This window comes from Daphnia carinata, chromosome 2 (genome assembly GCF_022539665.2).
Source record: "Daphnia carinata strain CSIRO-1 chromosome 2, CSIRO_AGI_Dcar_HiC_V3, whole genome shotgun sequence".
NCBI lineage: Eukaryota > Metazoa > Arthropoda > Branchiopoda > Diplostraca > Daphniidae > Daphnia > Daphnia carinata.
This window is the reverse complement of record NC_081332.1, coordinates 1,079,324-1,091,620: the sequence shown is the minus strand read 5'-3', so window position 1 is coordinate 1,091,620 and position 12,297 is coordinate 1,079,324. Positions and strand designations below refer to the sequence as shown.

Below are 12,297 nucleotides of genomic sequence, written 5' to 3'. Positions count from 1 at the left end.
CGACTGGATTAATATGCTCAAGGTTAAAGTACAATTCCAGACGCTCCACCAAATGGAAGACTGACTAAAAAGTAAAAACTTTCAGTCATGTGAACATGATTACTAATAATAACATACAATACTGGAATGTGTCTCTTACCTCGTGGCTAGGCTGTTGTCTAATTTCTGCAATAACTGGCACAGTATAATAAATAAATCATTACCTCTGATATGACCCAATAAGACATCACATCTGTTGGCATGATGGCATCGATAAAATTGAAGGCCAGTCAAACAATTTCTAATTGGTGACACAATGTGGTGCTAGGAATGTATAACAGAAATTAAAGCAAATGGCAACTTCAATTAAAAAACAATTTAAAAGAAAATTTTTTTTTTAAGGAAGACCAAAACTAATAATTAGGACAGCATTGAAGAATATTTTTACCGTTGTAAAGGCAGACAAATAGAATGTAGATTACAAAATTAGATAGAGAAACCTCCTTCAGGGGCTTGAGATGTTCGGCTAAATTCGAAATTTCCGCCCTGTGACGTAGATGGCGCCAGGTCCGAGCCTTCATCGCTCCAAGAGAAAATAAATTCGAACATTGTTAATTAAATCATAACAAGGGAAGATTGAATTAAGAGTTATTGAAATCTCATAAACGGTTAAAAGTTTCAGCACTAGCACTCTGAATGTGAACAGTTATGGTAATCATAGAAAAATAAAATAGAAAGTTAACATCGCAAATTACCTAATACAAAGGCCACGGTCTCAGTCACGACGATATGGATTCTGTGGAAAGAATTCATCATGAAGTTAGTTGTTTTTCTTAAAAAATATCAATCAAAATAACACCTACAAGAAACGGGTAGAAATATTCGATACAGTCCTTGCTGCCTCCTTGACTGTGTCATTCGTGGAATGTTCAAGCAATTTGGCCAACAACGGGCAGGCGCCAGCAGCGAGAACCGAGTCCGTTTGGGTATCACTACCAGTGACAATATTGCCAATCGTACGTAAGTTAGGAGTAATGACTGCAGCTTGAGGGTGACCCAATAATGCAACAAGACGCGGCACAACACCAGCATCAACGACTTCTTGGATACGTTCATTGGGGCCATCAGTAAGAAAAAAAATCGCCCAACATGCATCTGCAAGAATATCTATGTCAGTGTTCTGAATCAAGTGAGCTAAAGCGGGCAGCAGTTGCCGAACTGCAGGGACACTTGGTGGATGATTCTCATTGCGACATAAGTTACACAAAGTCCACGTAACATCTCGTAAGAAAGTAGCCTATATAAGTTGGACAAAGGCGTTAACGACCTGCACAAGTACTAGGTTTTATTTAGCTTACTGGAGTATCGGGTTTTATCAAGCCAAGCAACGGCTTGATGATTCCTTGTTCAATAACGTGATCTCGTAGCTCAGGGCCATCACCGGCAATATTTCCGAGTGCCCATACTGCTTGTCTAGCCACAACTGGGTAAGGAGAGGCCAACAAAGAAATGAAACCAGCTACAGCGCCAGCATTTACAACAGCTTTTGTCTGATCTGAAGTGCCTGATGCTATGTTGCTTAGAGCCCATGCAGATTCAAACTGAAGGTCGGGACTAAAATCAACATAAAAATAGTTACATTTGCAAAAGAAAGCACCAGAGTTCTACATACTTTGTGACTCTGCTAAGGAACTCGACAAGTTTTGGCACCACATTGGCATTGATGAGGATGTCAATGGGAGGATTGCGCTCTCTGCTGAGGATTTTACGTGCAGCATGAGTTGCAGTGATTTCCTTGTTTTCATCCCCACTGTTGATACCTAGTATGTTCGGAAATGATTATTTATGCTTAAATTATTTAGAAATGTGTGATATACCAGTGACGATGTCCTTAATCCTCATTTTATGCACCCTACACTTCTGTCCCTGAAGGGGGCAGATTGCCTCATCAAGAATTTCAAAGTCACCACGCTTCAACAAGTGATCTTTTTTCTTTGCTTTGCAAAGTTTTACATTTTTAGTACGTCTCCTTCCCATTTCCTACAGGTTGAAGTTAAAGATTATATCCAACAGAAATAATGACATGTTTAATTACCTCAACATCTCTTCCTTTGTTTTTATAATCCTTCAAACGGCTGGCATTTGCTTCACTAGGTATTTTGACAGTACAAATTTAAGCCAGCTGCCTGAAACAATGAATAACACTCATTAATTCACAGGCCCATGAAAATCGGGGAGACAGCATCGTGAATGAAGCACTAAAGTGAAAAAATTCCCGCAGCCACGTGCGAAACTTCCGGAAAAGTCACACTAGTTTGTAACGCAGTCGGTGATGAGTCATTGCGGATTTTTACCACTTTCATTGCTATTGATCATTAATTGCTGGGAAATTACCCAACTACATTGGCCGATACGAAAATGAAAATTCAGTAAATTAAATGTTACCTTCGGGAATAGGGTATAAGTTCCAGATGGCCAACGGTGACCTTTTGATCGCTGAAAGAATTCCAGACGACGAAGAAGAGATTGAGGGGGAGGGAATTTTCAAATGTATTCGGAGTTGCCAGATATCTTTGCGCAAATAATAAATCTGGCAACCTAACAACCAAGTAACAATCTTTGAATGAAATTTCGTAAGAAAAACAAGCAACACCAAATAACCGAAAATGAAGATGTATCAACAGATTCAATATTTTACAAGTAAAAAATGCCAGTCATAAGAATGCAGTATTTGCTCACTTGAAAGTAAAGATTTTATCGATAACTGGATGTATGTCTCATGACGATTTCACAATGTGGCCAGTAACTTGTAAAAGTTAATTTGTCATGTTGGGTTCAGACTTGTTTAAAATGGAAACGACATAAGCGTTTAGGCATTCAATTTATAAACCACTGACGCCTTTCCAACTTAAAAAAAAAAATACATTTTGCATCCATATTTTTCTTTTTATTTCCTTTCTTATGAACAATGGCTGTTCTTACCATTCTTAGTCATGAAATAAAACCAACCAGAGCTTGTTACATTTGATCACTTGCTGATTTCGGCGTATAAAAATTTCCCGATAGGTTGTTAACTTTAGAATTATTTGACGGTATCTGAGATTTCCTTCATGCAAAAAATTTCCTGCATTGACTCAATCCCTAGTCTTTGTTCTGTTTCCCAATAAGACTTCACACCTGTTGGCATCGATAAAATTGAAGACCTGCCAAGCCATTTCTAATTGGTGACACAATGTGTTGCTTGGGGCGCATTTTGGCGTCAACCTTTTGTTGAACCTTTTCAGTTCAACTTTTCGTCAAGGTTGACGCCAAAACGGAAGAGTTGAGAAAAAGTTGAGCAAGGGGAGGAGTTGCAGTTCAACTAAAGCTCAACGGTGGTCTGGACCACCGTTGAAAAAGCTCAACTGTTTCAGTTGAACCACCCACTGGCGTTGTCGCCAAAACGGTCGCCTAGTTGAACCATCTACCGGGCAGTTGACGCAAAAATACAAGTTCACTAAAAAAGTTGAACTAAAAGTAGACGCCAAAATGCGCCCTTGGAATGTTTAACAGTCAGATTAGACCACAGCAGTCAAGCAATCAATGATATCACAAGGGAACAATTGGCTGCAAGAAGCCAATTTGATAAAGTTGCAGACGAAATTCTTAATGAGTCGACTATAACGCAAAAATAGGAAAAAACTATATGTTTAGAAATATCTTTTTCAAAATATGCAAGCAATTTTTAATTACTTCTCGTGGTTGGCGAAAATGGATATTACCTTTATGTACATTCACGGAATAAATTTTTTTACAATTCATAGAATTAAGCACAGAATCTAATCGTTTAACGAGGAACAGATAAAATTCGACTTACCTTGCCGCAATTTCATTGTTAAATACTGAAAACACAAACAAAAAAACTGACGAAAATTTCGGATTTAAATAAGAATTACGCAAAGTGCAGGCTACGTTGCCGGGTTTATTATACAAGATTGACAAGCCGCATTGGATATTTCGACTGGTTAAACATCGAAAAAACCAGCAGTTTTCCAACTCATTTACTCAATTGAGTTGTTTTGTATTGCTCGTTTATCGCGCATAGGAAAGAGGAAAGAAGAAGTCGTGCATGGACAGAAATGAATGCAAATGGCAACTTCAATTAAAAAACAATTTGAAAGAAATTTTTTTTTTAAAGGGAGACCAAAACTAATAATTAGGACAGCGTTGAAGAATATTTTTACCGTTGTAAAGGCAGAAAAATAGAATGTAGATTACAAAATTAGAAAGAGAAACCTCCTTCAGGGGCTTGAGATGTTTGGCTAAATTCGAAATTTCCGCCCTGTGATGTAGATGGCGCCAGCTCCGAGTCTTCATCGCCCTAAGAGAAAATAAATTCGAAAAATGTTAATTAAATCACAATAACACAAGGGAAGATTGAATTAAGAGTTATTGAAATCTCATAAACGGTTAAAAGTTTCAGCACTAGCACTCTGAATGTGAACAGTTGTGGTAATCATAGAAAAAATTAATAAAAGTTAACATCGCAAATTACCTCGGTGGAGAAGTATTGTTCAAGAATAGCCAACGATTTATGATAAATTTCAACATTGTCATGGCTCTGCAAAGCTTCCACGCGATCAAGGCCACCACACTCCTCAACATGAAGCGAGACCTTTTCTAGTTCACCCATTTTCTCTGCAGCGGCCAAAATATTGGCTAGGCCATCCAATACCACCAGGATAGTCTTGGGTTCCTTAGCCTCTAGCAAACTGCACAGTGGTGCAATGGCTCCAAACTGACATAGCAGAGCTATCTGCTCAACATTGCCACCTAAAATAATTAATATTGAAAATTTAATCTACGTCAAAACATTATCATAATCAAAAGTCATTACCTAAAGTGATGTTAGTGATGGCCCATGCGGCTTCTTTTTGGCACTTGAAGTCGCCTTTGCCCAGCACATCAACCAATGGGCGGATGACGTTATTGGTGATCAGCGCTTGAATTTGAACGGCATTACCAGCAGCAATATTCGATACAGTCCATGCTGCCTCCTTGACTATGTTCATCTTGGAATGTTCAAGCAATTTGGCCAACAACGGGCAGGCGCCAGCAGCGAGAACCGAGTCCGTTTGGGTATCACTTCCAGTGACAATATTGCCAATCGTACGCAAGGTAGGAGTAATGACAGCAACTTCGGGATGATCCAATAATGCAACAAGGCGCGGCACAACACCAGCATCAACGACTTCTTGGATACGTTCATTGGGGCCATCAGTAAGATAAGAAAGCGCCCAACATGCATCTGCAAGAATCTCTTTGTCAGTGTTGTGTATCAAATGAGCTAAAGCGGGCAGCAGTTGCCGGACTGCTGGGACGCTGGGTGGAGGATTCTTGTTGCGGCACAAGTTGGACAAAGTCCACGTCACATTACGCAAGAATGTAGCCTGTATAAGTTGGGGAAGGGCGTTAACGACCTGCACAAATGCTTGGTTTTATTTAGCTTACCGAAGTATCGGGTTTTATCAAGCCAAGCAAGGGCTTGATAATTCCTTGCTCAATAACGTGATCTCGTAGCTCAGGGCCATCACCGGCAATATTTCCGAGTGCCCATACTGCTTGCTCAGCCACAACTGGGTGAGGAGAGGCCAACAAAGAAATGAAACCAGCAACAGCACCAGCATTTACAACAGCTTTTGTCTGATCTGAAGTGCCTGATGCTATGTTGGTTAGAGCCCATGCAGATTCAAACTGAAGGTCGGGGCTAAAATAAAAAGAAAAATAGTTAGATTTGAGAAAGAAAGTAATGGAGTATTACATACTTTGTGACTCTGCTAAGGAACTCCACAAGCTTTGGAACAACATTCGCATTGATGAGGATGTCAATGGGTGGATTACGTTCTCTGCTGAGAATTTTCCGTGCAGCGTGAGTTGCAGTAATCTCCTTATTTTCATCTCCACTGTTGATACCTGGTATGTTCAGAAATGTTTATCTATGCATCAATTACTTAGAAATGTGTGATATACCATTGACAATATCATCAATGCTCATGTTAGCTGCAGCCATACGGTTCTGTTCTTGAAGTGGGCTGAGTGGCTCATCATCAACTTCAAGGTTACGACGCTTCAACAAGTGATCTTCTTTCTTTGCTTTGCGAAGTTCTACATTTACTTCAGTACGTCTCCGCCTCATTTCCTACAATTTCAAGGTTAAGATTATATCCAACAAAAGTAATGACATGTTTAATTACCTCAACATCCCTTCCTTTGTTCTTAAAATCCTTCAAACGGCTGGGATTTGCTTCACTAGGCATTTTGACAGTACAAATTTAAGCCAGCTGCCTGAAACAATGAATAACACTAATTAGTTAACAGGCACATGAAAATCGGGAAGACAGCATCGTGAATGAAGCACCAAAGTGAAAAAATTCCCGAGCCACGTGCGAAGCTTCCGGAAAAGTCACACAAGTTGGTAATGCAGTCAGTGATGACTCATTGCAGATAGTTACCACTTTCATTCCTATTGATCATTAATCACTGGGAAATTACCCAACTACATTGGCCGATACGAAAAAGAAAATTCAGTAAATTAAATGTTACCTTCGGGAATAGGGTGTTAGTATCAGATGGCGAACGGTGACCGTTTGATCGCTGAAAAAATTCCAGACGACGAAGAAGAGATTGAGGGGGAGGGAATTTTCAAATGTATTCGGAGTTGCCAGATATCTTTACCCAAATAATAAATCTGGCAACCTAACAACCAAGTAACTTTGAATCAAATGGTGTAAGCAAAACAAACAACACCAAATAACTGAAAATGATAATGTCAACAGATTAAAAATTTTACAAATAAAAAATATAGTCGAATCTACTTTTAAAGAGAATTTCACTTTGCGTCTGCATTTTTTCTTTTTTTTCCTTTCTTATGAACAATGGCCGCTGTTAGCCTGTTACCATCCAAATTGATGAAATGGAAACAATTAGAGCTTGTTACATTTAAGCACTTCTAATTTCGGCGTATAAAAATTTCGTAATCGTTAGTCAACTTTCGATTTTTTTTAGGGTATCATAGATTTCCTTCATGCAAAAAATGTTCCTCATTGGCATTGTTGTTATAGTATTTGTTCCGTAACGTTTAACGTCTTTTGTTAAATCATTTGCCAATTGTTTGATGGACTATTATATAATTGATTTCACATAGATATAGGCGTATTAAAGACAATGTAAACTGTTAAATTGTTAAATTACAGGTATTCTTTGTTCTTTGGCTAGTGCCAAGTAAACCTATTAAATAAATCTGGCGTTGTGCACAGACGAATATTCAAATCAAGTGGGAAAAGAAATAATAACAGAACTGGATCTACTTGCTAACCGGAAGGCGCTTGTAACTTTTCAGATTCAATTGATTTATGAAAAGAGCTTGTTGATACCATAGCGTGAATTGTTTATTGGATATTAAATTCTGCTTCTGTCCAACCGTGAAATGGCATCGTTAGTTTCGGAAATCTTGATGTCAGCCGGTGAGACTGGCAAGAACATTTAATATACTTAGAAGATATTACAATTCTCTTTGGTTTTATGAAACACAGGTCAGTTGGAGAAAAGGGACTTGCAAACTGAATTGAACAAGGTTAAGAACAAAATTGACGATGCAAAATTCCAAGTTTCGAAGTTTGTTGAGCAGCATTACCAGGATTTTGATCCGTTGCTCGTTCACTCCAGAGAACTGGCTGAAACCTCATCTAAACTCAGTGAAGAAGTCCAGCAGTTGGTTGAAAAGGCAGAAACTGAAGTGGGTTACTTACATCCCTAAATTTATACTGTTCTTATCAATTTTCCTGTTTATAGCTCAAGTTTCAGCTGGACAGTTCAACAAATGAAATGAACTCACTCGGAAGTCAAATTAATGCCGCCAAGCTTCAAGTACAGCTTCTGGAAAGAGTGTCTCAACTACACTCAATTCTAGAAAAATTGAAAAAAATGTCTGTGGAAGATATTGCTTATGCCGAAGCTATTGCTGAAGCCGAGTCGATTCTCAACGACGCTGAAGACCACATTGATACCGAGCTTGACATTTGGCGTGGTGTCAAGTTTGAAATCGAGAAAAATAAAGATAACCTCTTGAAACATCTAGAAGACAGTTGGAACAACGAAATCCAGTGGACCAAAAAGGATACGCTTATCCAACTGAAACTCAATGCAGACAAGCTCAAAGATGTATTTCAAGGCCTCGCCATTATAGGACAATTAGATAGGCCACTTTGTGAATGGAGTTCTCGTTTGTACGACGAAATCCTCGTCCCTCTAACTAAAGCTGACACTGTTATCCAATTCGAAGACGATCTTGAATTAATGGAAGGCCAACGACCCATCACCGAGCTAGTAGAACTAGAAAGAGCTGTTAAGAACATCAGCCTGACTTTTCAGCACTTGAACAAGCACTTGGAATTCAAACTTAACGATGTCCTGGTCCTACATTTAATTGGCAAACAAGTAGCAATTGACTTTGTTAAGCTATTCGTCAAAACGTGCTTGAAACCAACTTTACCTGCAAGCAGTTCACTATTGTCCAGCCCAGAGTACCGTGCTTCGTTAGAGATGTAAGTTAAATATCAATCTAAAATGTAAACGAATTAAAATGTTCCATTTTCTAGGGTTGTTCGTCTGGAGAATGAAATGGTGGAAATTGGTTTTCTCACTGAAAAAATTATAGAAGAATTCGCTGACAATGTGGATCTCTTTTTCGCCGATAAACAATGTTTGGAAAGCTTATCCCGTGCCCGCCAACTTATGTGTCTCGATCTGCATGACACTATTTGTTTAAAGGACAATATCGAGCAGACAATGGTGGAGGAAGACGAAAGAAACAGTGCTGAAACAGCTCATCTGTGGAAAATGTTGAGCGAAGGTGGCATGGAAATCAAATGGAGTCCATTCCGTTTTCCGCCTTGTCAGATCAGTCGATCCACTCAAGACCTCATTGAAATGTTAACGAATTTAGTACAAGAGGCTGGACTGAGCAGCGCCACTGAGCGAAGTTCTGCCCGTCTTTTATTCACCGTCCGGTCCATTTGCGAGTTGTACGTCTCTGTCGTGCCCGAATACCACCGCGACGCCTTGGAGAAACTGCCGTTCCACGCGGCCGTGGCCCACAACAACGGCATGTACCTGGCCCACTCTATTCTGACGCTGGGCACGGGACACCTCATCAAATTAGTCCAACAAAATGGAGTGCCTTTAATGGATTTAGTAGGAAAATTCCGACAGTTGGCTGCCCACATCTTTTTGGAACACATGAAAAGTCAACGAGATCAACTGCTGGCCATCCTGAAAGAAGCCGGTAATTACTTAAATTGATTAATTAAAAACTGTTGTCTAATTGAAAACTTTGTTTTTGTCAGGTTTCAATCGATTAGAAAATGAATCTCGATTGCCATCCAGCGTGGAAAAGGCAGGCCGACAAGTTTTGCATCAGCTTCGAAATTTGCAAAAGATTTGGCAGCCCGTTTTGCCTAACGAAGTGTACTTGAGAGCCATCGGTACTCTATCCAACAGTGTGCTGGAAGAATTACTCCTTCGCATCACAACCATGGAGGATATACCAGCTGCAGCAGCATTACAATTGACAGATCAATGTCAAAATTTCATCAATACACTGCCATTGCTTTTCGGCCCCATTGACGTAAAAATAATATCATATGTTACCTTTTTATCCAGATTTTACACATTTCTTGCAGGCTGAGGATTCCGAAGGCAAGAAGGAAATGTTGGCTCTTGTCATGCAGCACATTCATCTTTGGTCGAGGTTTGAAGAACTCAAGCATTTACTTGGAGCTGGGCTGAGGGACATTGAAGGCCGTTGGTCGTCGGGCAAAGGTCCATTGGCCGTCCATTTCGCAGCCGATGAAGTGAAACAGATGATTCGAGCCCTTTTCCAAAATACAGATCACCGTGCCGCTACACTCTCCCGCATTAAATAATACGTCTTCGTTAAATTGCAAATAAATAATTACTATCAAAGTGGCCCAAAAAAGTTTACAATGTATTTCAATGGCAGACTTCGATATGATCAACAGAGCCCGTTTGTTTTCAACAACAAAAAAATTCAGATGAATTACGATGTGATGATTAAAAAAAAATACTAAAAAATTGCGAACAAAAGATTGAAAACAGACGAGTTCCGTAGTGTCTGCAGAAAAATTCTGTGATAGAATTTAAGAGTATTCGTATTTTCAATTTCGACGAATCTTTTTAATTCTTTCTTTAGGTCTTTCGTTAATAATTTTCGTTAGTATTTAAACCATCGTCAATCAATTGTATGAACGAGGTGAAGATCCCCGGAAACCACCTCGTGAAGATCCTCCGCTGCTACCTCCACCACTGCTGCTCCCGCGGTATCCACCTCCGCCGAAACCGCCACGATCGCTGCGTGGCTGATGACTGCCACGACCGCCACCTCTGCTGCTGCCATCTCTGTCTCGCGATCCGAAACTGCGACTATTGTTCGTCAGCCAGCCGATTGGAGCATCATGTTATAAAGAATGGGGAGGGAAGATGACGGATTTCCCGTTGATTTCATTTTGTTTTTTCTCTGAACACTTTTGTGTCATCATCTCAATACGAAAATATCTTTTTTTTGCATGTTAAACGTGGCACAATTTACTGTCGTTGGTCGATTCTCATCCTGAAATAGGCAACAGCTCAATTTTTGATTTTGGGCGTAGAATTAATCAAAACATTGGATGTGAGCGCCATTTCCGGAACAACTTTTCCTTGGGATATTGTTTAATAAGATGATGGTCGTACTTGTTTTATGATTTACTTACTTTGAACTTTGACGACGAAGATTCAGAGCTAACGTAGATGGCCCAGTGTCTTATACATTTTGGTCTATGACATTATCAACTTCATTTTTTGTTTAAATCGAATTTTTGGCCATTTAAAAAATTGATTGCGTGCATCACACACACAAGAGATTGAAGCACTTTTGTGAGTTACCGTTGACGTCGGTGTCGGATGGCAAGGTCGTCAGGGCGCTGCGAAATTTGGTTTGCAATAGTGCTTTCATCAGTACGTCAGGGTGGGGTGGCAAAGAAGTGACAAATACAACATTTCTATCTGTCACATCAGTCGCGTTTTTCACAACGAGACAAGTAGCTTTCTCTCATTTGCGTGGGTTTGTTTTTAAATGGGATACCTAGAGGGCGATGTATTGCGGTGATCCTCTCCGCGGCTTCGCGAACGATCCGAGCGGAAGTTGCCTCCATCTCCGCCGTATCCGCCACCGCCTCGTGAGCCTCCGCCGTAGCCTCGGGATCCTCCTCCACGCCCACCCCGGTACCCACCGCCGTCACGGTCGCCATAGCTACCGCGACGGCTTCCACCGAAGCCTCGACTGCCACCGCGATCTCCACGGAATCCTCCACGGAATCCGCCTCCACGGTCACCACCACGACCTCCACGTCCACCGCGTCCTCTTCCACGACCACGATTAGGAGAAATCTCCACTCTGATCTTGGAGCCCATGAAATCAGTTCCGTTCATGCTGGCCACAGCTTCCTGAGCGTCTGATTCATCTTCAAATTCAATAAAGGCAAAACCAGGAGGATTGAATGCCACCCAGGCACTCGTCAGTTTGCCATATTTGCCAAACTCCACTTCAAGATCTTCCTTTTTCACATTTTCTAGAATGCTACCGACGTACACTCGGTGGCTCGTTGCTACGGCACGACCACCACGATCACCGCCGGCATCTCTCTCGTCTGATTCGTAGTCTGATGTCATTTCTATAATGTAGGAGAATTAAAATGGTTTAACATTCATGAACTAAACGTTTCAAGGGCTTAACGAAAACTAAATACATTGATGGAAAATGCTGGACGAGAATTGGAGTGAATGAAACATATTGTAAAAGCTGGTAACCGAGTAAGAGGAGGATAAAGAATGGCCTACCAAACAATAAAAGCAGTTCTTATGCATCAACCCTTTACGCCGAAAATGCTTTTCCTTGAAAAAAAAAATCAATAAAATGGCCACCCTAGGGTGTTGGTGGGAAAAGAAAAACCCAACTAGTTTGTCCAAGCAAGAAATACTTAAAAACTCCACAAAATGCAAAAATTTAACAGAGAAAAATGTACACCCGATTAACAGAATAGTTAAACCTTATAAAGAAGTATCAAATATAAAATAAATTCATTAAAATTACCTTTTTGAACTATGGAAAATTGTAAATCGTCACAAGGAACGCGCTATGTGGAAACGACGCAGCAGACTTAAAATAATTGCAAACTTTACATGAAGGCCTAGTACCGTTGACAGCGTGCTCGGCGGGACATC

The 12,297-nt window shown here is 40.3% G+C and overlaps 3 protein-coding genes and 1 long non-coding RNA gene across 7 annotated transcripts; 1 reads left to right on the top strand and 3 right to left on the bottom strand.

The window, feature by feature from the left end:
- Positions 1-265: 265 nt before the first annotated feature.
- On the bottom strand, positions 266-6,668 carry LOC130686002 (importin subunit alpha-1-like). 4 transcript variants are annotated; one of them, XM_057509306.1, is made up of 9 exons: positions 6,562-6,668; positions 6,213-6,303; positions 5,989-6,157; positions 5,784-5,931; positions 5,470-5,725; positions 843-1,276; positions 735-775; positions 428-562; positions 266-303 (listed from the first exon to the last, which is right to left on the bottom strand). In XM_057509306.1, exons 2-9 carry the CDS (start codon positions 6,273-6,275, stop codon positions 281-283), a joined length of 1,269 nt encoding a protein of 422 aa, XP_057365289.1. In that variant the 5' UTR covers positions 6,276-6,303; positions 6,562-6,668; the 3' UTR covers positions 266-280. The 4 variants fall into 4 exon arrangements, with proteins under 4 accessions (XP_057365289.1, XP_057365287.1, XP_057365288.1 ...); XM_057509304.1 differs by lacking the exon at positions 266-303 and having other exon boundaries at positions 378-562; XM_057509305.1 differs by lacking the exons at positions 266-303; positions 5,470-5,725; positions 5,784-5,931 and adding exons at positions 1,338-1,593; positions 1,652-1,799 and having other exon boundaries at positions 378-562.
- Positions 1,859-2,507, bottom strand: LOC130686013 (uncharacterized). The gene is made up of 3 exons (XR_008999776.1): positions 2,425-2,507; positions 2,075-2,165; positions 1,859-2,019 (listed from the first exon to the last, which is right to left on the bottom strand). It is a non-coding gene; the product is annotated as an uncharacterized LOC130686013 (long non-coding RNA).
- Positions 6,669-7,252: 584 nt separating the features above from the next.
- Positions 7,253-9,975, top strand: LOC130686109 (centromere/kinetochore protein zw10 homolog). Its single transcript, XM_057509400.2, has 6 exons — positions 7,253-7,481; positions 7,551-7,753; positions 7,810-8,561; positions 8,616-9,301; positions 9,363-9,643; positions 9,699-9,975. The coding sequence occupies exons 1-6, from the start codon at positions 7,445-7,447 to the stop codon at positions 9,939-9,941; spliced, it is 2,202 nt and encodes a 733-aa protein (XP_057365383.1). The 5' UTR covers positions 7,253-7,444; the 3' UTR covers positions 9,942-9,975.
- Positions 9,976-10,190: 215 nt separating this feature from the next.
- On the bottom strand, positions 10,191-12,266 carry LOC130686110 (uncharacterized). Its single transcript, XM_057509401.1, has 3 exons — positions 12,167-12,266; positions 11,159-11,747; positions 10,191-10,458 (listed from the first exon to the last, which is right to left on the bottom strand). The coding sequence occupies exons 2-3, from the start codon at positions 11,743-11,745 to the stop codon at positions 10,272-10,274; spliced, it is 774 nt and encodes a 257-aa protein (XP_057365384.1). The 5' UTR covers positions 11,746-11,747; positions 12,167-12,266; the 3' UTR covers positions 10,191-10,271.
- Positions 12,267-12,297: the final 31 nt, after the last annotated feature.

Excerpts from the sequence above, each read along its gene's own strand:
- LOC130686109 (XM_057509400.2), top strand. The coding sequence starts at position 7,445 with ATGGCATCGTTAGTTTCGGAAATCTTGATGTCAGCCG. Across the intron at positions 7,754-7,809 it reads TTGAAAAGGCAGAAACTGAA|CTCAAGTTTCAGCTGGACAG; the intron begins GTGGGTTACTTA and ends TCCTGTTTATAG. Across the intron at positions 9,302-9,362 it reads GGCCATCCTGAAAGAAGCCG|GTTTCAATCGATTAGAAAAT; the intron begins GTAATTACTTAA and ends TGTTTTTGTCAG.
- LOC130686110 (XM_057509401.1), bottom strand. The coding sequence starts at position 11,745 with ATGACATCAGACTACGAATCAGACGAGAGAGATGCCGGCGGTGATCGT. Across the intron at positions 10,459-11,158 it reads CGCAATACATCGCCCTCTAG|TCGCAGTTTCGGATCGCGAG; the intron begins GTATCCCATTTA and ends GACGAACAATAG.
- LOC130686002 (XM_057509303.2), bottom strand. The coding sequence starts at position 6,275 with ATGCCTAGTGAAGCAAATCCCAGCCGTTTGAAGGATTTTAAGAACAAA. Across the intron at positions 6,158-6,212 it reads ACAAAGGAAGGGATGTTGAG|GAAATGAGGCGGAGACGTAC; the intron begins GTAATTAAACAT and ends TTGAAATTGTAG. Across the intron at positions 5,726-5,783 it reads TTCCTTAGCAGAGTCACAAA|CCCCGACCTTCAGTTTGAAT; the intron begins GTATGTAATACT and ends TTTTTATTTTAG.